This window comes from Folsomia candida, unplaced genomic scaffold, assembly GCF_002217175.1.
Source record: "Folsomia candida strain VU population unplaced genomic scaffold, ASM221717v1 Fcan01_Sc009, whole genome shotgun sequence".
NCBI classification, from domain to species: domain Eukaryota; kingdom Metazoa; phylum Arthropoda; class Collembola; order Entomobryomorpha; family Isotomidae; genus Folsomia; species Folsomia candida.
In genome coordinates, this window is record NW_019091201.1 from 5,286,268 (window position 1) to 5,309,083 (window position 22,816).

Below are 22,816 nucleotides of genomic sequence, written 5' to 3' on the forward strand. Positions count from 1 at the left end.
TTCTAGGGACAAATTTCCAAATAATTCATATTTTTACGTGTTTTCGTAACTTTTCCGGAAACAATGCTCAAAAACTCATACTTTAACGTGCATCCGTAAATTTTCTGCCATAATTTCCGCATGTTTTCATAAATATTTACATATGTATGCTCATCATACAATTTATACCACTAGGTATTTAAGATTCACCGTCGTATATGATTTTTTTTCTATTTTTTAGCAGCCCGAATTGTTCCGCATTTTCGACGTGATTGACAATTTCACATAAAAAACATTTGTAAACAACAAGATTTATTTTTATTAAACTCTTAAACATTTTTATAAACAAATTATTTACATATTTTTATAAGCACAAATATTTCCTTACGCACTATTAACCTTTTAAGCATTTACATTTTATAGTCGAAAATGGGGAATGAACTTTGACTATGAATGTCATGGAGAAAAATTTTACACCAAGTTTCCTAAACCATGGTGTTCATGTCATATTTTTTACACATCGAAAGACCAAAACCATGTTAGTCATGGTCGCAAAAATTTGCATTGCAGGACCAATACCATCAAAGTCATGGCGATTGTTTTTGCAAGAAAATACTTTGACCATGACATACATGGAAGTCGAAAATAATAATTTCCACAGCTTTTTAGCCCGAGTCAGGGCTTATGGAACCGTCATGTCCGTCCGTCCGTCCGTCCGTAAACAGGATAACTCTCTTTAAACACAAGCTACCGACTTGAAATTTTTACCATGTGCATATTGGACAAAGTTAGGAATCGAGTTCGAAGATGGGCGAAATCGGTTAACTGGTTACCCGGTGGGGGTCATCTGAGTGGGTGGGGTCTTATGCACCAAAATTTCAAAATTGTCGTAGAAAGCTGAAATTTGGCACAGAGGTTGCTAATGGCTCCTAATAGATAAAACCTACAGTGCAGACTCCATATAGCCCGAGTCAAGGACATAGTCCCTGACTCAATAAGTCAGAGCCCGCTTCTAAATTTTTTTCCGAATTGACCAACATAATATCACCAACTTCCGTGTTGTGGATGGTTAAAAGTTTGTTAGATAGTTTCTATTATTTGGTCCCAAATTTTTGAGCAAGTTACAGATCATGTGTCTTGACCACCATGACCAGTGGGCTTCTTTAACATCCTGAAGCTCTAAGCTGTATGTATGTGCTATCCAGCAGTGGTTTTCAGCCTCCATATCAAATTTCAGCTCGATATAATGATTTTGAAAAATCAGTATGGGTCACCCCATAGGGTCACTCTGGTTGCACTTTACTCACTTTTAACTTCATATTCTTTAATTAGAAGCCATTAAGTACCATCGTGCCGGATTTCATCTTTTTAAAGTAATTTCTAAAAATCAGTATGGGTCACCCCACAGGGTCCCTCAAGATTAAAATTTTTCCAACCTGAAGTTATTTTTTTCTATTAGGAGCCATTAGCAACCTCTGTATCAAATTTCAGCTCTCTACAACAATTTTGAAATTTTGGTGCAAAATACCCTACCCACTTATATGACCCCCACCGGTTCAAAACTTTTCTGATCGAACCCATCTTCTAACTCGGTCGTTGCATTGCCCAGATACATGTCTGCACCAAATTTGGTCAAAATTGGTTAACTCGTTCGACAGTTCGACTGACATGACAATTACATAAGCCCTGGTTCGGGCTAAAAATCACGACTCGAGAAAAAGTCAGTCTTTGGATGTAATCCGAATATTTTAACGTTGCGATGTAATTAAAAGTCGACAATAATTACTTAATAAATTTCGTAAAAAATTGATATATGTAACTAAGGACGGATCTTTTTAATTGTTGTGTTTTCGTCCGGCACTTCGTGTAAAATTGTTCGCCATGACATACATGGTCAAAATGCTTAAAAGGTTAAATATAATCTGGTGGAGTTCCTCCTTGGCATTCTCCAGTGCAACACGTATCTCTCTCTCGCTCTGCATCTGGATCTCCTTCCATCTGGGTCGCGGGTGTGCCAGGGCCAGTTAAGTGTGTCCTAAGGCCCCTACGCCACGTGAGCCTCGTCCACTCACACCCCCACCTGCGTGCCTAGTGACACCCCCTGCCACACTCGTCCCAGCAACGACAAGCTGAGCCATCAGGCGAAGATGGATCTCGTCGGACCCTGTGCACTGGAGGATCTACGCCTTGGAGGACTCCCCCAGGTGAGACCTTTGAGTGTTATATTGGGGTGGTGAGCATGTGGGGGTGGTCGACTGAAGAGTGGGTGTGCGCGGTGCTGGTGGGGGCGGCTGGGGTAGGTCTACGGGGTTCCCATGACCTGGTCATGTGCTGCGGTGGGAGGGGTTAGTTTGTGGAGAGTTTCATGGCCCCTTTATGGGGTCACTTAGGCCGAACCCTGATGGGTCATTGGTTAGTTTGTGGTCCATGGACGCTCCGCTCCAGCCCAGAACCCGTCGTGTCCCCGCCAGCACGTCGCCTACTCATTTGGATGTCACCATTTTTCCCCATATGTAAATCGCCTATAATCTCTGTCACTCTTTGGTTGAGCCTGGGTTTTTTCAGGTTGTCAGGGCCGAATGGTGATCTGGGCATCCTTCCCAGATCAGGTAGAGGTTTTCCAGACCGACCACCACAGTCTGGTTTTCCCTCTACTCCCCTGACTACTATCTCAATTATTATAATCTAAAAATTTGACTAACTATGTAATTATGACTTGCAAGAGCTACTGACTATTTATGCAATAAAGATACTATTAAATATAATCATGAAATAAGCATATACTGCAACTTATTAATTAGTTTCAGCATAAATAACTCTGATATTTTTGTTGCACAAGTCAAATTTTTCGTAATTTTACACTTCCAGTTTGATAGGAAAAAATTACAATTGTTTTGGCATCACAATTCTTAATTCCGTGTTTCGTACATATGATAATAACATCAATTTTATTAAATTTCTTAATCCGGACAACAGGTATACGTTATTTCACAGTCATGTATTTTTTTTTAATATTTTTTTTTGGTTCACAAAATACATGTATGAAAATCTACCTGACGAAAATTTTTCAAAAATTCACCTGACGAAAATTTTTCAAAAAGGTACCTGCAAAATTACATGCTTTTTTGCAAATTTCTAACAAAGATATTTCCTACCTATTAAACTTCACTTTATTTTATGTCAAGAAATTATTTAGGTCTGTTGTGCGAAAAAATGTGCAAATTTTTGGCAGGTTGATTTTCATTCAGCCGACAATACTTCGTTTTAAGAAGGATGAATACTGGAGATACTAGATCAGCTATAATATTTTGTTGAAATTTCAATTTTGTCAAGATTGGGTCGAATAATAAGGAATTTGCGAGTATGATGATTATAATTATACACTTAAGTACATATGTAGAAGACCCATAAAAATGATTGAAATTGGTCCTAAAATGTGGAATGATTGGATACACACACTTGTACGAATATTATTTGTAAATATGCACGAGAGAACGAACTTGAAAGCTATCCTAAGTTTCTGAACACTATGAATAAGAAGACAAAATTGTATATCGGTCTTATTAAAATTGATCAAATCAATCAAGGTTTCCCTTCCTACACTTTATTTTCCTTCATACATAGTTTTTGTAGAGAGGTTATGTAACTTTGAAATTTCCAAAAATCAGATCAATTAAGATTTTAATGTATGTGCATTGATTGTTCAGCTCTCAACTTTTCATTGGCAGAATCATTTAAACTTTTGTACACATTTTGTAAATACAAATTTCAAAGAATAATAATTGTCAATGACGAGGCGATTAAAATATTTCAATTACTTTGATTTTTTCAAATTTTGCTAAATTTTGAATTACTTTCTCACTTGGCTACAACTTTTCACCAGGAGCAGAATCGTAAAAACTTTTGGGCATACAGATTGAAGAATTTGGTGAAATTTAAAAAATTGCTCAATTTAGATGCCATTTCAATAATTTAGAAGTATGGATAATAAAAAAAAGGATCCAAAAGATGATAAAGTTATAGATGACGTTGATACTTACATGAAAAATGTTTAGATGTACTTTTTCAATCTATCGGAATTTTACGGCTCAATTTTGATTTTCGTTTTCTTGCTCACAACTCTTCACCATTTCTTATACAATCATTGAAGAATGCTTGGACGCAATTTAACAACTTGTTAATTTTGACGCCAATTCAATAATTCTAAAACGTAGAAAACTTATATAGGTAAGTTTTTTTAGGTGAACTTTAGTCTTCAGTCAGAAATATTTAACTGCAATTTTTTAATCTATGGGAATTTTTCGGCTCAATTTTGATTCACCTTTAACGATAATAACTTTTCGCCCTCAAAAATTGGTGAAGAGTATAAAACTTTAATTAATTTGATTTTAGGAAATTTCAGACTTGCATAACCTTCTCTACAAAAACTACAATGGAAACTAATCCTGGGTAAAAGTATACATATTTATGGTACATCGATCAACACTAGTTATTAAGCACCCTGCAATTGAACAAGACAAAAAATGTATACAACTTCCGGTATAACTTTCTCCTTACTTACAGATAAACAAAGTAGAAATCTTGATTGCCTTGTCGTCTGTATATTTTTGTCCACTTTTTTCATTATTATGAATGAATAGAAATTTATAATCTCTTGAATAATTATTTCTCTCCCAATTCCCGTATGAAAATAATCGATGTGGCAAAAAATTGGCCAATTTTTCTGCAAAAATACAAGAATTCTACAAGCAGAATTCTGTACAATTTCTCTGCAGAAATTTTTATGAAGTTCAAAATATGCAGATTTGTGCAGAACAAATTTCACCGATTAGAAGGTAAAATACTACACAATTTCTCAGACAATTTTCCGTCAAAATATTTATGCAAATTTGTGCAGAAAAATGGAAAAATTTTACAGACGGTTCAAAATGTGCAAATTTGTGCAGAAGAATTGGCAAATTTTTCGCACATCGATTTTCATACGCTGCTTTTTGTCCACTTTTTTGTTTACACAATAAGCAATAAGGGTTGTTTAAGCTCATTGGTGATGGGGATTTTCACCACGCTTTCTCCACCCCCCTTTTTCTGCTTGATTGGCGAATTTCCCGGGGTTGAGTCGGGACTGTCGAAGAAATCGTCGAGATCGGCGAAATCTACGGCAGGGTCAAATTCGAAGCACGTGTCACACACGGAGGACGATCTGGGTCGCGTGGAACAGCGACACCCACACATTTCTCGGCATAACAAGATGTAAATTCCGACCGAGGTGAAAATCAGCATGAACAAGAATGCGCAAAGTCATACGAAAAAATTGAGCATTTTCATACATTTTTATATGCAAATTTGCATAAATACTTGAGGCAATTCACGCCGTCATTATTGGGGCACTTTATAATATGTTTCGTAATATTGGGGTCCATTTTTTTTAATTAGAAATATTTTTTAGGAAAATTTGATTATGTAGAAATTTTTGTAAAACTTGTAAATTCAGATCTAGTGCGTATTTTTCATTTGTAAAAATTGTAAATTTTACAAAACGCTCGGATTTTACGAAGTTATCGACAGCTGCGTGAATTGCCCTATGGTAAAATAAGTATGTACCTGGAATATCCGCCTGCAAGTTTAAAATAGGGGACAAAATTTCGTTAATATTTTGATGGGAAATGTCAAAAAATTTTAAAATTTTAAATATAAAATACCTGAGTGAAAGTTCGATTCGTCGCAACCCAAGCTTCCCGTTGGATTGGATAGACATGAATGGAATTGTTCAATCCTGAAAAATTTGCGAAAATAAAATTCAAAATTATTGCCGCACATTTCTATCTAACCCGACTTTCGAAACTCGATTTTCAAAAAATTGCACAATTTTTCTGCACAAAAGATGTGATACATTACGGAAGAATTCAGCCAAAAAATTGTGAACATTCAAGAAAAATTGTGCAGAAAAATTCGCCAATTTTCAAACAAGTAGATCGTAATATCAGATACGGAAAATTTAACGCCGGAAATTTCACAATTTTTCCCTAAAAGATACGTGTTATACATTTCAGGAGAATTTTACACAAAAATCGTAAAAATATTGTGCAAAAAAATGAGCAAATTTCTGCAGCAGCTCGATGTCACTATGTACATATGTATTTTAATTTCCGGAAAAACTTACCAGGTTTCCGATACACAATTTTTTGAATGGGGATGCTCGGATTTCGCAATATGAAATTATTCGCGATCGGAAGACCTTCTTCAGATATGACGTAAATCGTTTTCCGATCCGTTATTAATGCGAATATAATAAATTTGCATAAAAATTGCATAAAAAATCGTTAACAAATTTTGTTTCACAAATGTCCCACTTACGACTCAGCAATGGCAACCGATCATTTTCTAAGACGATTGGAAGACTTTCTTCAATTTCTTCTTCTGTTTTGAAAATTAAATTAAATAAAACCATGAACATTTTTGCATGAAATTTCAAGTTCCATCTACGCACGCAGAGTTGTATGTACAAATGTCGATGCTCATGTAATCCAACAAACGAAGGTCTCCCAGACAGGGATGGTCAAAATAATTTTTTTTTCAAAATACAAATACACCTTAGAGGCCAAAATACATTTGTATTTTCAAAATACTTCGGTAATATTTTGTCAAAATACATTTGTACTTTCAAAATATTTTGATTATTTGTTGCCAAAATACAAAATACCGAGACAGCTCTCAGAATTTGAGAAAACTATTTAGCGTCAACAAGTTTAAGCAATACGCATTATTGATATAGGAAGTATATCTACAAATTAATATTATGCATATATTAAATACGTCTTTTTACTCGAGAGGTATCAAAGCCTTACATAATTAAAAAAAAATAATACTGTAGTAACAACTACAGCAAATTTACAAAGTGTGAAATTTCGATTTTGGAAAAATTAGTGGGAATCGATCACAAATTTAATTGATACGAAATTTGCGAAAAACCCGATCTCCCAAGGGGCACGTTTGGCAGAGATATTTGCATCCGAAGAGGAGAAAACCCGCTCAAAATTTGATAAATTTTACACTTTCAAAGTTTCCTAAAAATGTAAGGCATTGATACCAATAAGTAAAAAACATATATTAAATATAATATTAATTTTTGTTTTTTTTTTAGATATTTGCATCGAAATAGGAGAAGACACGCAATAAAGTTGAAAAGCGTAAAATTTGTGGACTTTAGGGCGGGTTTTCTCCTCTTCGGATGCAAATTTCTCTGCCAAACGTGCCCATTGGGAGATCGTGTCTTTCGCAAATTTCATCCTAACTAAATTTGTCATCGATTGACACTAATTAACTCAAAATCAGAGAGTATCCGCTGGGAGAACTCCATTGTAAACTTTTTTTTCCAACCCCCTTAAAATTTATGCCTCCATACTAAAAACCCCGTAATAAATTCCCAGTGAATTTATAGATTTCCAAAAACATACAAACATTTTATCCCCATTGTACCCACAACTCTACTGCTGATCTGTCAACACAACCCTCCCTTTCTTACCCAACAGCTCGACATAATCCACCGACATGAACACCCAGAACGAGAAGACGGTCAAAAGATAAAAGAACAACAGAAGACATCGCCCACACCAAGTTCCGAATATTTTACGTGCGATTTGCGATTAAAAAACATTTTTACAAGATAATGTAGTTTTATTTTTAATAAACTCTTAAACATTTTCATAAACGAATTATTTATGTTTTTATAAGCACACATATTTAAGCACTATTATTACAATCATGAAATAAGTATGAATGTAATGCAACTTATTAATTGGCTTCAGCGCACATAAAAAACTCTGATATTTTTGTTACACAAGTCAATAATGTTTTCGTAATTTTACCTCCAGTTTGATAGGAAAAAAATTACAATTGTTTTGGCATCACAATTCTTAATTCCATGTTTCGTACATATGATAATAATACCAATTTTTTATTATATTTCTTAATCCGGCCAACAGGTATACGGTAATTCACACTAATTCACAGTCATGTATTTTTTGTTAATATTTTTTTATTTGGTTCACAAAAAACTTGTATGAAAATCTACTTGACGAAAATTCTTCAAAAAATTCACCTGAAAAATTATGTATGTTTTTTTTGAAAATTTCTAACAAAGATATTTCCTACTTATTAAACTTCACTTTTTGTCATGAAGTTATTTAAGTATGTATGTTGTGCAAAAAATATGCAAATTTTTGGCAGGTTGATTTTCATACAGTCGACAATACTTTGTCTTAAAAGAAGGATGAATACTGGTGATACTAGATCAGCTATAATATTCTATTAACAATGCAATTTTTTCAATTAGCAGATTGGGTCGAATAATACGGTATTTGCGAGTATGATGATTATTATTATGCACTTATGTACATAAATACACCCATAAAAATGATTGAAATTGGTCCTAAAATGTGGAATGATTAAATGTATACACTTGTACGAATATTATTTGTATGCATGAGAACGAACTTGAAATCTATCCTAAATTTCTGAACACTATGAATAAGAAGATAAAAATTTTCTACCGGTCTTATTAAAATTGGTAAGATCAAGGTTCCCCTTCCTACACTTTATTTTCTATGGTAGTTCTTGCGAGAGGGTTATGTAACTTCGAAATTTCCAAAAAATCAAATAAATTAATATTTTAATTTATATGTATGTGAAATTTACAGCTCAATTTAGATTCGCCTAGAACAATTTTTCAGTAGCAAAATCATTAAAATTTTTGAAATTGATTTAATTGTTTTTGAAAATTGTTTTTGATAATCGTTTTTGAAATTGCCAATGATCGAGAGGAGAATTCGGCACAATTTAACGATTTGCTAATTTAGACGCCATTTCAATAATTGTAAAATTTAGAAAACCCTAATAAAAATATTTAGGTGAACTTAATACTTATTTAGATACAATTTTTTAATCTACGGGAATTTTTCACCTCAATTTTGATTCAGCTTTTATATGTACATTATAACAACTTTTCAGCAGCAGAATCATTAAAATTCTTGTAGAGTAAAATTTTAATTGGTTTGATTTTTCGAAATTTTCGAACTTCCATACAAAAACTAGCATAGAAAATAAAATATATTTAAGAACTCTGAGTAAAATTAAACATATTTATGTACCTCGATCGATATAACCTAATTATTATTAAGCACCCTGCAATTGAACAAGACAAAAAAATGTATACAACTTCCGGTATAACTTTCTCCTTACTTACAGATAAACAAAGTAGAAATCTTGATTGCCTTGTCGTCTGTATATTTTTGTCCACTTTTTTCATTATTATGAATGAATAGAATTTTATAATCTCTTGAATAATTATTTCTCTCCCAAATTCCACACGAAAATAATCCACGTGACGAAAATTTACCCATTTTTCTGCAGAAAGAGAATTGAGATAGATTAGAATTCTGTACAATTTTTTCGCATAAATTTGTTTCTTGGAGAAAATTTGTTATCAAAATATGCAGATTTTTGCACATTTTTCTGCATAAAATAAGCAAACTTTCTGCACGTAGATTTTCATACGCTTTTTCTGTATGAAATGCCTTTAACTTTACACAATAAGCAGTAAGGGTTGTTTAAGCTCATCGGTGATGGGGATTTTCACCACGCTTTCTCCACCCCCCTTTTTCTGCTTGATTGGCGAATTTCCCGGGGTTGAATCGGGACTGTCGAAGAAATCGTCGAGATCGGCGAAATCCACGGCGGGGTCGAATTCGAAGCACGTGTCACACACGGAGGACGATCTTGGCCGCGTGGAACACCGACACCCGCACATTTCTCGACATAACAAGATGTAAATTCCGACCGAGGTGAAAATCAGCATGAACAAGAATGCGCAAAGTCCTAAGAAGAAAGGTTCGTTATTTTCATACATCTTTATGCATATTAATTGAGGCAATTCACTAAGGACTTGGGAACTTTGTAAAATTCCGTAAATTTCGTAAACTTACAAATTTCTGGAAAGTTTTACCCATTTTTTGAAGGAAAATTAGCTTCCAAATTTTTTTTCTAAACTTACCAGGATCAATTTTTTTTAACTTGTAAATTCAGATCTTTATATTTTGAAAAAATTGTAAATTTTACTAAGCGCTCGGATTTTACGAAGTTATCAATGGCTGCGTGAATTGCCTTATGGTAAAATAAGTACCTGGAATATCCGCCTGAAATTTTAAAATAAGGGACAAACTTTCGTTAATATTTTGATGGGAAATGTCAAAAAATTCTAAAATTTTGATTATAAAATACCTGAGTGAAAGTACGATTCGTCGCGACCAGAGCTTCCCGTTGGATTGGATATACATGAATGGAATTGTTCACTCCTGCGAAAAAAAATTGCGAGAATAACATTAAAAATTGCGGCATGAAAATCGACATAAAAAAATGGCAAATTTTTTTGCAAAAAATTTTTGCAAAAATTTATAATTGATAATGGCACAAAAAGATATAACACATTTCGGAAGAATTTAGCCCAAAATTCATTCATGCAGATACAAATTGTGCAGAAAAATACGCCAATTTTTAAATAAATGGTTTGCCACATCAGAAACCAACTCCCTGTCGAAAATTTCACAATTTTTCTGAAAAAGACCTGTTACACATTTCGGAAGAATTCTGCACAAAAATTTTGCCCATACATCCATGTAGAAATATGTATGAGCCAATTTTTCAGTAGGTCTATTTCGATATGTGCACTTTGATTTCCTATGTAAAAACTATATATGTAAAAACTTACCAGGTTTCCGATACACAATTTTTTGAATGGGGATGCTCGGATTTCGCAATATGAAATTATTCGCGATCGGAAGACCTTCCTCAGATATGACGTAAATCGTTTTCCGATCCGCTATAAATACGAATATATTTAATCAATTTCCATATAAAAATCTTTAGCAAATTTTATTACAAAAATTTCCCACTTACGACTCAACAATGGCAAGCGATCATTTTCCAGAACGATTGGAGGACTTTCTTCAATTTCTTCTTCTTCTGTTTTTTAAAATTAAATGAAACAAAATCATGAAAATTTTTGCATGGAATTTCAAATTCTATCTACGCACGCAGAGTTGTACTCGCATGTACAAATGCCGATACTCATGTAATCTAACAAATGAAGGTCTCCTACAGGGTATGCCCTCAGATTTTGAAAAAAAATTATTGTCAAATTTAATTAATACCCAATTTTTTGGGGTTGGATCTATAAATTTATATTGTATTTAAAATATGGCTTTTTCACTTGATAGGCACTAAAGCTTTACATTAATAAAAATAAAATTGTAGTAACAACTACAGCAAATTTGTAAAATTTCGAGTTTGGACAAAGTAGTGGGAATCGATGACAAATTTAATTAGGATGAAATTTGCGAAAGACACGATCTCCCAATGGGCACATTTGGCCGAGATATTTGCATCCGAAGAGGACAAAACCTGTCCTAAATTTGATAAATTCTACGACTTAAAAATTTCTTAAAAATGTAAGGCTTTGATACCAATCAAGTAAAAAACATATATTAAATATCTGTATAGTATTAATTTTTTTAAGATATTTGCATCGAAATAGGAAAAAACGCGCAGTAAGGTTGAAAAGTGTAAAATTTGTCGACTTTAAGGAGCGTTTTTTCCTCTTGGGATGCAAACATATCAGCCAAACGGGCCCCTTTGGAGATCTCCTCTTTCGCAAATTTCATACTAATCAAATTTGTGATCGATTGACACTAATTTGCTCAAAATCAGAGAGCATACGCTGGGAGACTTCCATTGTAAGCGTGTTTTCCAAGCCCCATAAAATTTATGCCACCATACTAAAAACCCCGTAATAAATTCCGCATGCGTAAAATTTACGCATTTGCAAAAACATACATACAAATATTTTATCCCCATTGTACCCACAACTCCACTAATCTGTCAACACAACCCTCCCTTTCTTACCCAACAGCTCGACATAATCCACCGACATGAACACCCAGAACGAGAAGACGGTCAAAAGACAAAAGAACAACAGAAGACATCGCCCACACCAAGTTTCCGATGAGAAGCACATTTTCCTTATTTATTTTGATGCTTTCTTGTTTCTACATTCGCCAAAAAACAATCCCACTTTCACGTAAATATGACGGATCGGAGTGATTTCCACTAATGACGAATTGATAACCTTCAGAGTGATAAAGTACCCTCCAAATTCTGTCAGAGATCTGCGAGCAAAATGTACCCCACAGCTTTCTCCTAGTACTTTCACCTTTTATACGGTAACACTCGTCACGAAAAATAACCTTGCTCTTCACAATGATGGGAAACAGAATCCAGTAAAAAGAAAGTTGGCTGGAAGCAGTGGATCGATCGATACATGAGAGAAAGTCGGAAGGAAAAGGAAGCATCCACAAATTTTGATGGGTGAAAGTGGAAAGTTTTCTTGATTTTTTTTTGAAAAATTTTATTTTTTGGTGTAAATATGTAATTTTTGGAAATCTTTTTTTTTCATGGATGAGTTTTATGGCCATCCATCTAGACGCGCATGGATTGCATGCATATGTATGGAATTCGGGTTTTAATCGTGCCAAAAAGTAGAGTCAGTCGTAGATAAGGAGGACTCAAGGTCCCATAGTGCAGTGGCCGCGGAAGCCGTGGGGACCTCTGGGGACATTAACATTGTAGGATAGGGGGAAGGGAGGGGTTTGTATAACATGGGGAGATGGTGCGGACATCGAACAACCGTGGGGACATTGTCCCTCTGTCCCCAAACACGCTTCCGCGGCCACTGCACGTCCACTTTATTTGGCAGCCGGGTCACGTCGGATTGAAATGATGATGACTGACTGGCTGGCTTCCTGATGTAACAAAGAGATGAAGGAAAGAGATGAAAGCACCCTCCGAAATTTCCACGTGTATGTAATGAATGATATGTTTATAAATAGGGATTTGATTAGGATTTGATTTTACGTCTGGGATATGTTTTTATTTATTTACGGATGGAGGAATCACATCAAAGTTAAATATGTAGTTACATCATTAATAAATAGACTAATATATATATTTATTTATTTATCAATATCTCACCCACACGCGAATATGTAAGATCATCCAAAAATACCTATTTATCAGGTTGCATAACTAATAAAAATATCACCTACTCAGCCAAAATTACTCAGGCTGAGTACTTTCTAATCTCAATCCAAATAAACTCCCACATCCAACTTTCACCCATTCATTTTTTTATTACGAAACTTTCACCCCGTTCTTTACAATTGTTTGGGATGAGTCAAACACCGGTTATGCATTTATTCATTCATTTCCGACTTTTGCATTCGATAAGGTATGTATAAGTCCCAAATTTTGTTTGGTGTGTTTGACAACTCAACACTAAAATTTCTACATATTTTTATATATTTCTAGCTTTTCCTGAATCTCAATATGCCACAAATATTGTTTGAAAAATGGATAAATCTAAATATTTTACCAAAAATGCGTACACACTTTGCCACTATTTACAAATCTACAAATCGATTTTACAAATCTTTAATTAAAATATTGTACCACAAAAAATTGATTTTAAAAAAGTACATAATCTGGTAAAAAATGCAAAAAATGCAAAAAATAATACATTTTTCGTTTTATTTTCACCATATTACCTCAGGTTTTTTTTACAAATACATACATATCCTCCACCATCCCAACTTTTAATCACTTATTGAATTCAAAAGAGTACATAATCCTGTCAAAAAGTACTATTTTACATTTTATTTTCAGCATAATAAAATACACATTTCCTCAATTTTTCATAAATCCATACATATCCAGTGAATAATGAATATCATCCAACACTATACACCATCACTCATTTTAATCACCCTCTTATCAAAAAAACACACTTTCCTTTCCTCAAATTCTCTCTCTCTCTCCAATCCGGATCAAAACTTTCTCCCCTGAGGGATTAGTCAATCAAGTCAAAAGAGACTTTTCCATGAAAGAAGGAAAAGTAAAACTTTTTCATCTCTCTTTTCATCCAACTCTTTTAACCCTTTTCTACTTTCATTCGCATCTTCATCCTTCCCATCCTCATCTCCATTCACTAGAGGTCGTCCTGCCACACTTTCCCCTGCCCAAAGCTGCTCCTCTCCTCTCTATTACACCGTTTAGTCAAGTATATATAGAAATCCCATCGTAAGAGGAAGTCGAGTACTTACGTATACACCTAAAAGCCAACACCTACTAGTAGCTTACTTTACCAGCCAGCAGTGTTTTAGCCATCCATCCATCCAATGCCAATCACATCACATCATCTCTGTTTCAATGTACATGACATTAGCTGCTTTTGCTGCCTCTGAATAGAAGAACGACGTCTTTTTCCTCCTCCTTACGCCGGAATATCTGAGTGATTTATAGACTCAGACTCTCTCACACCTTTCTTCTCTAGAAATCGTCTTCAACCCATTTCGGGTTGCTAAATTCGGAAAACTGGAAGCCGTAAGTGCATTTCGATCTTCTTGGCCTAATCGCTTTCCGATAAGTAGGAAGATAATTATTAGCGAGCGAGACGATTTAAGAAAAATAACTTTCTCCATATTTTTTAGGCGAGGTAAAAAAGATAAGATTTTTTTTTAGTAATTAGAGGACAGGTGTGTTTGGTTGGGGAAATTAAAATTTGGAGAGATTAGAAAAGAAGGGGGATTTGTTGGAATGAATAATTAATTGGGGTGGAAGACTTCCACTGGAAGTTAAGATTTTTAGTGATTGGGGAGTTTGAAGAGAAATTAAAATTTGGAGAGGTTAGACGTCCCAGAAGAGTTGGATTGGTTGAAATAAATAATTAATTATTGTTGTGTTCCGTATTTCGATTTATTATTTTTCCGTATTTTTTTACGTGGGGAGAGGTAAACGTTAAGATTTTTTGTAATTCGACAAGTGTTTTAAAGAGCAATTAAAATTTGGATGATAGATTTTGAAAATAGGGCAATATTGCTATTTTAAATCAACAATTAATTATTGTGTTCTGTTCTGTATTTCGATTAATTTTTTCGAATATAAGAGAAGTAAATATGTACGTGTTACTCGTTCGATCGTAAAAATAGTTATGAACATTATTCCGTTGAAAGGGTGGGGTTTTTAGTAAATAGTTAGCTAAATACTAGTATAGTTAACTAAATAGTAAAGTAAATACAGCAACGACGTCCATTTAGTAGGAGCAGCACTTTAATTAGTTACGATTGTGATTAATTATTTGCAATCAAAATGTAAACACTAGACGAGCTTGTGCAGCCCATTGCAAATTTTTCTGAGTAGGTTTTTTTTAAATACACAACAATTAATAATTAATCATTAATATGCATCCCAGTTTTATTTCAGTTATGGTCAGTTGCTTACAACTATTCCCAAAAGCGAAACACTTTTTGATACATATCTCTAGAAAATATATTAAAAGTTTCCGAAAAAATGATGTGGTCACCGCACGAAGGGCCCGGAAACTTTTTCGAGCCTCGCTCAAATTTTAATTATTCTTGGCAATTTGAACAAAGGATTTATAGAATGCCTTCACTACGAGAATTATTCCTCACGTCGAATATGGGAATGCCTGATTTTATAGGATTTGTAAATAGGACTTTAATTTTTACGAGTCATTTTGTTTGAAATGTTTTGAAATTTGTTAATTAATTACAATTTTACTTTTTTTCAGATGTCGACTCTCCAACAACAGCGGCTCAGTAAGTAAAATACATACATACTTTTTCAAAACCACCTCCTTTAATTGTATTTAAATTTAATTGTCCCCTTAATTTTTTGTATAAATATAGTCGTTGAGCAGCTAAGACGTGAAGCGGCCATCCGCCGCATCAACGTCTCGCAAGCTGTTGAAGACATCAAAGTAAGTTGTCGTATTTATTTGAACGCCTTTTAACGTATGACTGGATGACTCGTCGCCAAAATAATCAAAATCACCATATTTTTAATCATTTCTCTCCTCTGGGAATTTATTTTAAAATTCTGGACGACAAATTTGTAGAGCAGGTCGTTCCCAACTTTTTTTTACTCCATATTTTGACACTATTTGAAGGAGCAAGAGATTTCAAATTTAAGAAGCCTTCAGAAAAATTGGAACTTATCGAAACTCGCTCAAAAAACTCGACGCCATTCCATTAATCAACTCACTGACTACAAATTAGTCGTCCAGAATTTTAAAATAAGTTCCCAGAGCAGAGAAATTACAAAAAATTTGTCAATTTTGCCCATGATTCATCCCGTCTTACGAAATCTCGCCGTCAGTCCGACCCACCACATCCGGTGTGTCATGTCTGTCTTTTCTTTCTCTCTTTAATCAAAAGATCAAATAGTCTGCAATTTTCTCGTAGAGTAGCATTTTCTGTCCTTATCACAAAATTGTTCTACTTCTATCTAATCTTAAATGAAATATACATATACAATGCTTATCCATGTTTTTTGGTGTGTGGCTTTTACTTTATAGAAGTACATAGCGGAACACGAGCAAGAGGACTATCTGCTTATCGGGTTCAGTTCACAAAAAGCCAACCCATTCCGTGAAAAGAGTAGCTGCACCTTAATCTAAAAAAAATCAAACAGCGGAAGGGGTTCACCAAATTTTTGATATTCAATGATAATTCAATTTCACATTTTAAACGAGAAGGCTTCTTATTAATTAAAAATAAAATGCGCTGCTAAAAAGTCACCGCCGCCGCTGCCGACACGACCACCAAGCAAAAACCACTTTACGGCACGTACTAATTAATTATGTTCCCGGGTAGTAAATAATATTTAGTGGATTGAATGTCGAAATTTCTCCCCCGTCAAAAAAATCACTCTTGTTGTTGCTACTACATTTTCAAATTCTTATTGTATTCAAATTATGGTACAGTTTCAAGAAAATGTCATAAATTAATTGGCACGTGTTTACATAGTTTTACTCACGCGCAGTTCTTTGTTGTATGTGTAATGTCAAAAATGTCAAAACAGGACAAAGATGTTCTTTAAAACGTATTTATGTCTGTGTCACTAGATTTTAAATGTTTTGTGCACTATTTTTGTTTAAAATACTATATGTTTCTGTGTGCTTTTTGTGATTTTCAAAACCACTGATTTTTTAAGAGTTTCTTTTTAATATGAAGAGTCATTTGGGGGTTAAACATGTACATATAAAAATCAATCGAAATTTGGATATTATTATTTGGCTAAAAATAAAAGTTTGAGTTGGATAAAATCAAATCGTATAAGAAAGAAATGATAACCAAAAAGTTGATTTACCATGAAAATCATGCTTCTCTTGGTAAGTTACTCGCTATCGCATCATAAATCACACTGGGTAGATTTTTTTTACTAGCAAATATTTATCAAAATTTCCATTATAATTTCAATTTTTGCTTTTATCGTGCCTAAAAAAAGTATACGTACACGTTTCAGAACTTTGTGTTGGAACATCAACGAGATGATTGTCTAGTTTCCGGTTTTTCCCATTCACCACCAAACAGTAATCCGTACAGTCCGACGGACTGCATCGGCTGTAATATTGCGTAACCAACGGCACGCCACGCGAAACGCCAAGCCACGCCACACTCAAAATTCACTCATTTCCGTCCTACTTTGCAATTTTACATGTATCGAAAATTAATAAAAACTTGAAACCATTCTAATTTTGATAGGAATATATTTTTTTCTCGCTTTTATCGTCACTCACTTTTACATAAATAACACTAACAAAAAGTAATTGATTGATTGACATTTAATTAATATTATTATTCTTAGTTCCGATTTTCTGTTTTTAATTTAATTTTTTGAGTAAAAAGCTAATTGGCATGTTGCATGTTTTCAGAAATATGTGGTGGAACATCAGCGCGATGATTCGCTAGTTACTGGATTTCATTCACCCAAAAACAACCCTTATAGAGATAAGCCACATTGCATTGTGTTGTAAAGAATGACAAATCGATGATCTTGATTTGCATGGTTCTTGATCTTCGTCTTCTTCATCATCCTTTCTGCTTCTTTGCCTACACTTGAAAATCAAAGTACAATTCTGTTTAAGTATTATTATAAAAAATCACGTTTCTTCATCCCACCGACCGGATTTCTGGATGCATTTAGCTGAAGAGGTAGAATTAGCAGGGTGGGTAAAATACTTTGTGAAAATAGAGTATTTTGAGCTCGGTTCTTCCCAGGGTTTACATTTCCGGGGGTGTTGCACTCACAAAAAAGACGAGAATTTACGTACAGAATACAAGAGTTTTACGAAAATATAGGTTTTTTGAAGAAATTAACGCTTTATCGCTGTTAAACTAGTTTACTTAAAAGAAATTAGTTAAAGCAATGTTTTTTGACAGTGATAAAAAGTTAATTTCTTCACAAAACGTGTGTTTTCGTATGAATTTTGCCTTCTCCACGTAGATGTTCAGCTTTTTGTGGGTGTAACACTTCCGGAAATCCAAACCCTGGAAAGAACGGGGCTCAAAATTACTGTATTTTCACAAAATATGTTGCCAACCTCTGAACCTTAGTCTTAATTAATCTTCAACTTAATTTGGAGCAAGCTCGACCTTTATGTTATTTAGTAGTCAAAAAATAGCCATAAAACTTGCACTTTTTTGCACCTATACTTAGCACGGAATTTACTTAATTGTAGTTGTTATCTTATCAGTACGGCTTACTAAATAAATAAATATCTAAATTATTATTTGAAATTGGAATCCATACAATTTGCTTATTTTTGCAATACTAATACTTGGGTTAAGTCATTAAAACAAAACTTTTCTCCTCGGTTCAAGTCGACGAGTCGTATTCCAGAAACGTTGATTAATCCAGTTCGAAACGGGAATATGCTGACGGTTAAATTTAATTGGTTGGTGGGAGCGAGTATCCCAAGGTTCGTTTTGGTCACGCCGACCCAGATGTACCCCTCGATTGCGGGATCCAGTTCGAGACGCAGGTCCATATCACGGTCTCTAAATAAATAAATCCGTATGAATTTTACAAAGTAGAACTTTATGCAAAAAATTGAAAAAAATTGGCTGTGCATGAAATTAATTTCTGAAATAATGGGGGGATTCATGAGGAGGTTCGTTAACGTAGCTTCTCAACTTAAATGTGTTAGCTTGTAAAGAGATTCTACAATTGTCCTGGGGAATGACTTAATTTCAAATTTCTCGCACTAAGAATTACTTTAATTTTTCTCGAATTTTAAAATCTATATTTTTCTTTCCAATGGAATTTGAAGTTATTGTTGGAAATAAACAAGATGCGACATTTGTAAAGGGTTCGAGCTGCGTAAGCCTCGCATAAAAAAATTCTATGCATTTCTTTAGAAAAATTCGCATCATCAATAAACTTATGTTAAGTACGATGCTAAACGAAACTTATGTTTACGAAATATACGAAGCTCTCATGAATCCTCCCATTGCCTTTTTATCGATATAAGTCAATACTTACGAAGTCGTGTTGACAATTCTACATTGCGTATCAAACGGTTTATCAACAAGAGACGTGTCCGGTACTTTTTCGACGATTAATCTCAAGTCATTGAGCACCGTGATCTAAAAACAAGATCAAGTCAAATTTAATTTATTTCCACGAATTACATTGTTGAATTACACGTATTTAAATACTTGTCTTTGCAACTGTGACGTCTGCAGGCGACCATGCGAACCCATGGACGTTTTCCATACAATGTCCAACTTCCCAATGTTCGTCATTGTCCTGGCGTTGTCCGCTTTCGGAATCAGTCTGTACAGAAATTGTTGTGACCCTTCCACATCGAGCAGCAAATTGGGCCACTTTTGCTTAAAGTTTGTACTCTGCTGGATATCCATCCGTGTCCTGATGAGAAGGTCTTTTTCCGACGTTCCGTTCATGGATATGCAATTGAAGCCGGAGGAAGGTTCCAAGTCGACTTTTTCTAAGCAGAGCGGCTAAATAATAAACAAATGTTCCCATTTAAAACCAAGTCTTGGATAAATAGAATTATTCAGATGGTGTGGGGGAAGGGGTACTTTGCCAAAATACAGCATTTTGACACCCGTTCTTCCCAGGGTTGTTACATCCACGAAAAAGACGAAAATCTGTCATCTGTGTGGAGAATACAGCAGTCGCATAAAATTACAGGTTTTGGGAAGAAATTAACTCTTTATCGCTGTCAAAATCCGATGTTTCCACGATTCTTTAAAAATAGAGTATTTTGAAACCGATGAAAGTTAATTTCTTCACAAAACCTATATTTTTGTACGAATGATGTCTTTTCCACGCAGATTCTCGTCTTTTTGTGGGTGTAACTGTCCTGGAAATCTAAGGGCTTTCTCACTTTCTCTGAATAAATGTTCAGGCGGACACAAATATTTTGCGGAAAATGTGGTCTATTTTTGCCAGGTCGATTTTCATATTGGTTATTTCAAATAAAATCTAACCTAAACAACTTTGCTCAGTACAAAAAAAATAATTCTTTTCAGCTTTTACCCTCGCTAATCCTGCTGACAAAATTTCTAACCGATTTTTGCCTGGAGAAAGCTATGTAGGTACAAGTTTTCAAAAATTGCGAGAGTTTGTCACCGAAAAATAAAATTCTGGTGAATTTTAATTGTTTAAAATGGGTTAGATATTCTCATCGATCAGACCAAATTGTTGAAATAAATAAAATGATAGAAAACAGATTTTTTTAGGAATTTAAAAATAGAGGAGGCCAAAATACTAACGTTATTGACAGTCACCTGAGGATCGAAGCCTTTGGAAGACTGGAGCTAAAAATATACGTATTGCATTTCGACAAAGTATTTGGCTTTCTACTATGTGAAGTCGTTACAAAATCTGTTTTCTATCATTCAATATATTTCAACAATTTTGTTTGTCAAACATTATTGATGAAGGCTATCTCTAGCCCATTTTAAACAATTTAAATTCTCCAGAATTTCACTGTTCGGTGACAAACTGTTGCAATTTTTGAAAAGTTGTAGCTACATTGCTTGCTCCTGGCAAAAATCGGTTCCACTATTGTCAGCAGGATTAGCGAGCCGACTTGGATTTCCAGGGTGTTACACCCACAAAAAGAGGAGAATCTGCATTTACAATACAACATTCTTACGATAATACAGATTCCGTAAAGAAATTAGCTTTTATCGCTGTCAAAAGTATCACCATTAAAAAAAATAAGAATGTATTTTTGTAACGATTAGAAGTTAATTTCTTCACAAAACCTGTATTTTCGCATGAATTGTATTCTACATGCATCATGCAATTGTCGTCTTGTTGTGGGTGTAAAAGCCTCGGAAATCCACCCTTGGATGGAATCATTATTAAATTAAAGAAAATCTGTTTTATTACCATTGCGGTAATGTTCTGGACTTGAGCTTCTAAAAATACTTCGTCAGCCTGCAATTATAATTCATAATTTAAACAAAATCTTCACTCATCATATATTTTTTGATCTGCACTACAAAAACAACCCTCACCTCAGCATTGTACAGCTTAGTTTTGACATCGAGAGGTTTTTTAACTTGAAACTTGAAGAATCTTTCCACAAAAATGGGTTCGGAAGTAGGCGCAGAGCTAGGAACTGAATACGTTAAGGTACAAATGAGCCTGAAAAGAACAAATAATTTGCAAATTATACATAATTATAAATTCAATCCAGATTAAATATGTATAAAATACAATTTCTACTAACATGTGCTTTCCCATCTCTTTAATTTCATGATTCATGATAAGGTCAATAGTATCTCCAGTTTTCATCAAAGACATTGTCCGATTCTCGGTAAGTGTAAACTTTTGGGTTGTGGTTTGCAAATCGACCTGAAATTAAGTTAATTACCAATTAGCATAATTAAATATCGCCCACGGGTCGACACCGGTAACATTTTACTCGCCGCCGCAGACGATAAATTTAAGTTCCTATTCCTTCAAGATTAGGATGCAGAGCTGCGGCACCGACACCCCCGAAAAATGGTAGGCGTCGATCTCTGATACCACAACAGTAATTTAAATGATTATCTTTTAATTACCCTCACGGAAACATTCGTAACACCAACGGGACTTTCGTTTTGAATCACAACGTAACAAGTAAACGTTTCTCCGAGGTACATATTTCTGTATACATATATTTCCAAAAATATTACACAAATTTGACATCAATAAATTATTAATTTCGTATTTATTTTACCCAAATCCTTGCGGAAGTCGAAGAAATTGACCGAGAGACAAATTTTCAATGCCCGGCGTGGCTGTGACATCCATCCTCAATTCTCTCTCCCACAAGTCGCTGACAAGATCACGACTATCACAGGTGAGTGGGAGTGGTCCAATCATGGCCGGTTTCACGAGACGAAGCACTACGAAAATAAATAAGTATAGAAAATTTGAATTTCAAATTTTGAATTACGATATTAATTTCTTCGACTACAATTTTGACTACAATTTCGACATGGGCCTTAACTGACCTCAAAATATTCATTTTATTGATTAAAACTTTCAAAATAATCCATTCTCAAATTCAATTTACAAAAACTACTAGATTTAAAAAAAAATAAGTAAAGTTATTGCAAAAGAAATTTAACTGTTTAAAAATTACTAACCCTTAATAGACAACAAAGACTTTACATCTTTCTCCATCTTGTCGTGAGTTATCAATTGGTGACAAAACCGACAAAAATTATCTTATCACTTTTTATCTTAAAACAAAAATCCACTCTCAAATTCACAAGTAAACAAATCAAATCAAAACAACCACCATGCCATGCATGTGTCAGCTGTCTTTCAATTCTCATTGTGCGACTTTTGTAACTTTGTAAGTTCAACGTGCCACTTCTCGGAGTAATTAAATTTTTTATTACAA

General features: G+C 34.2%; 2 protein-coding genes and 1 long non-coding RNA gene across 6 annotated transcripts; 1 reads left to right on the forward strand and 2 right to left on the reverse strand.

Moving 5' to 3' along the window:
* Positions 1 to 7,646: 7,646 nt before the first annotated feature.
* LOC118436509 lies at positions 7,647 to 12,294 on the reverse strand. The gene is made up of 6 exons (XM_035854759.1): positions 11,935 to 12,294; positions 10,930 to 10,995; positions 10,742 to 10,852; positions 10,255 to 10,328; positions 10,157 to 10,169; positions 7,647 to 9,852 (listed from the first exon to the last, which is right to left on the reverse strand). Exons 1-6 carry the CDS (start codon positions 12,044 to 12,046, stop codon positions 9,560 to 9,562), a joined length of 669 nt encoding a protein of 222 aa, XP_035710652.1. The 5' UTR covers positions 12,047 to 12,294; the 3' UTR covers positions 7,647 to 9,559.
* Positions 12,295 to 14,135: 1,841 nt separating this feature from the next.
* LOC110853890 lies at positions 14,136 to 17,643 on the forward strand. 2 transcript variants are annotated; one of them, XR_002548278.2, is made up of 4 exons: positions 14,136 to 14,466; positions 15,674 to 15,701; positions 15,792 to 15,862; positions 17,410 to 17,643. It is a non-coding gene; the product is annotated as an uncharacterized LOC110853890 (long non-coding RNA). The 2 variants fall into 2 exon arrangements; XR_004835520.1 differs by lacking the exon at positions 14,136 to 14,466 and adding an exon at positions 14,560 to 14,578.
* Positions 17,644 to 17,726: 83 nt separating this feature from the next.
* Positions 17,727 to 22,724, reverse strand: LOC110853889 (trafficking protein particle complex subunit 13). Of its 3 annotated transcripts, none has more exons than XR_004835519.1 (10): positions 22,557 to 22,724; positions 22,145 to 22,313; positions 21,987 to 22,071; positions 21,653 to 21,777; positions 21,438 to 21,567; positions 21,310 to 21,357; positions 19,605 to 19,907; positions 19,429 to 19,532; positions 18,496 to 18,944; positions 17,727 to 18,090 (listed from the first exon to the last, which is right to left on the reverse strand). XR_004835519.1 is itself a non-coding variant. In XM_022102243.2 (9 exons), the coding sequence occupies exons 1-9, from the start codon at positions 22,591 to 22,593 to the stop codon at positions 18,704 to 18,706; spliced, it is 1,242 nt and encodes a 413-aa protein (XP_021957935.1). In that variant the 5' UTR covers positions 22,594 to 22,724; the 3' UTR covers positions 17,727 to 18,703. The 3 variants fall into 3 exon arrangements, 1 of the variants encoding a protein (XP_021957935.1); XR_004835518.1 differs by having other exon boundaries at positions 18,488 to 18,944; XM_022102243.2 differs by having other exon boundaries at positions 17,727 to 18,944.
* Between the last annotated feature and the right edge of the window lie 92 nt (positions 22,725 to 22,816).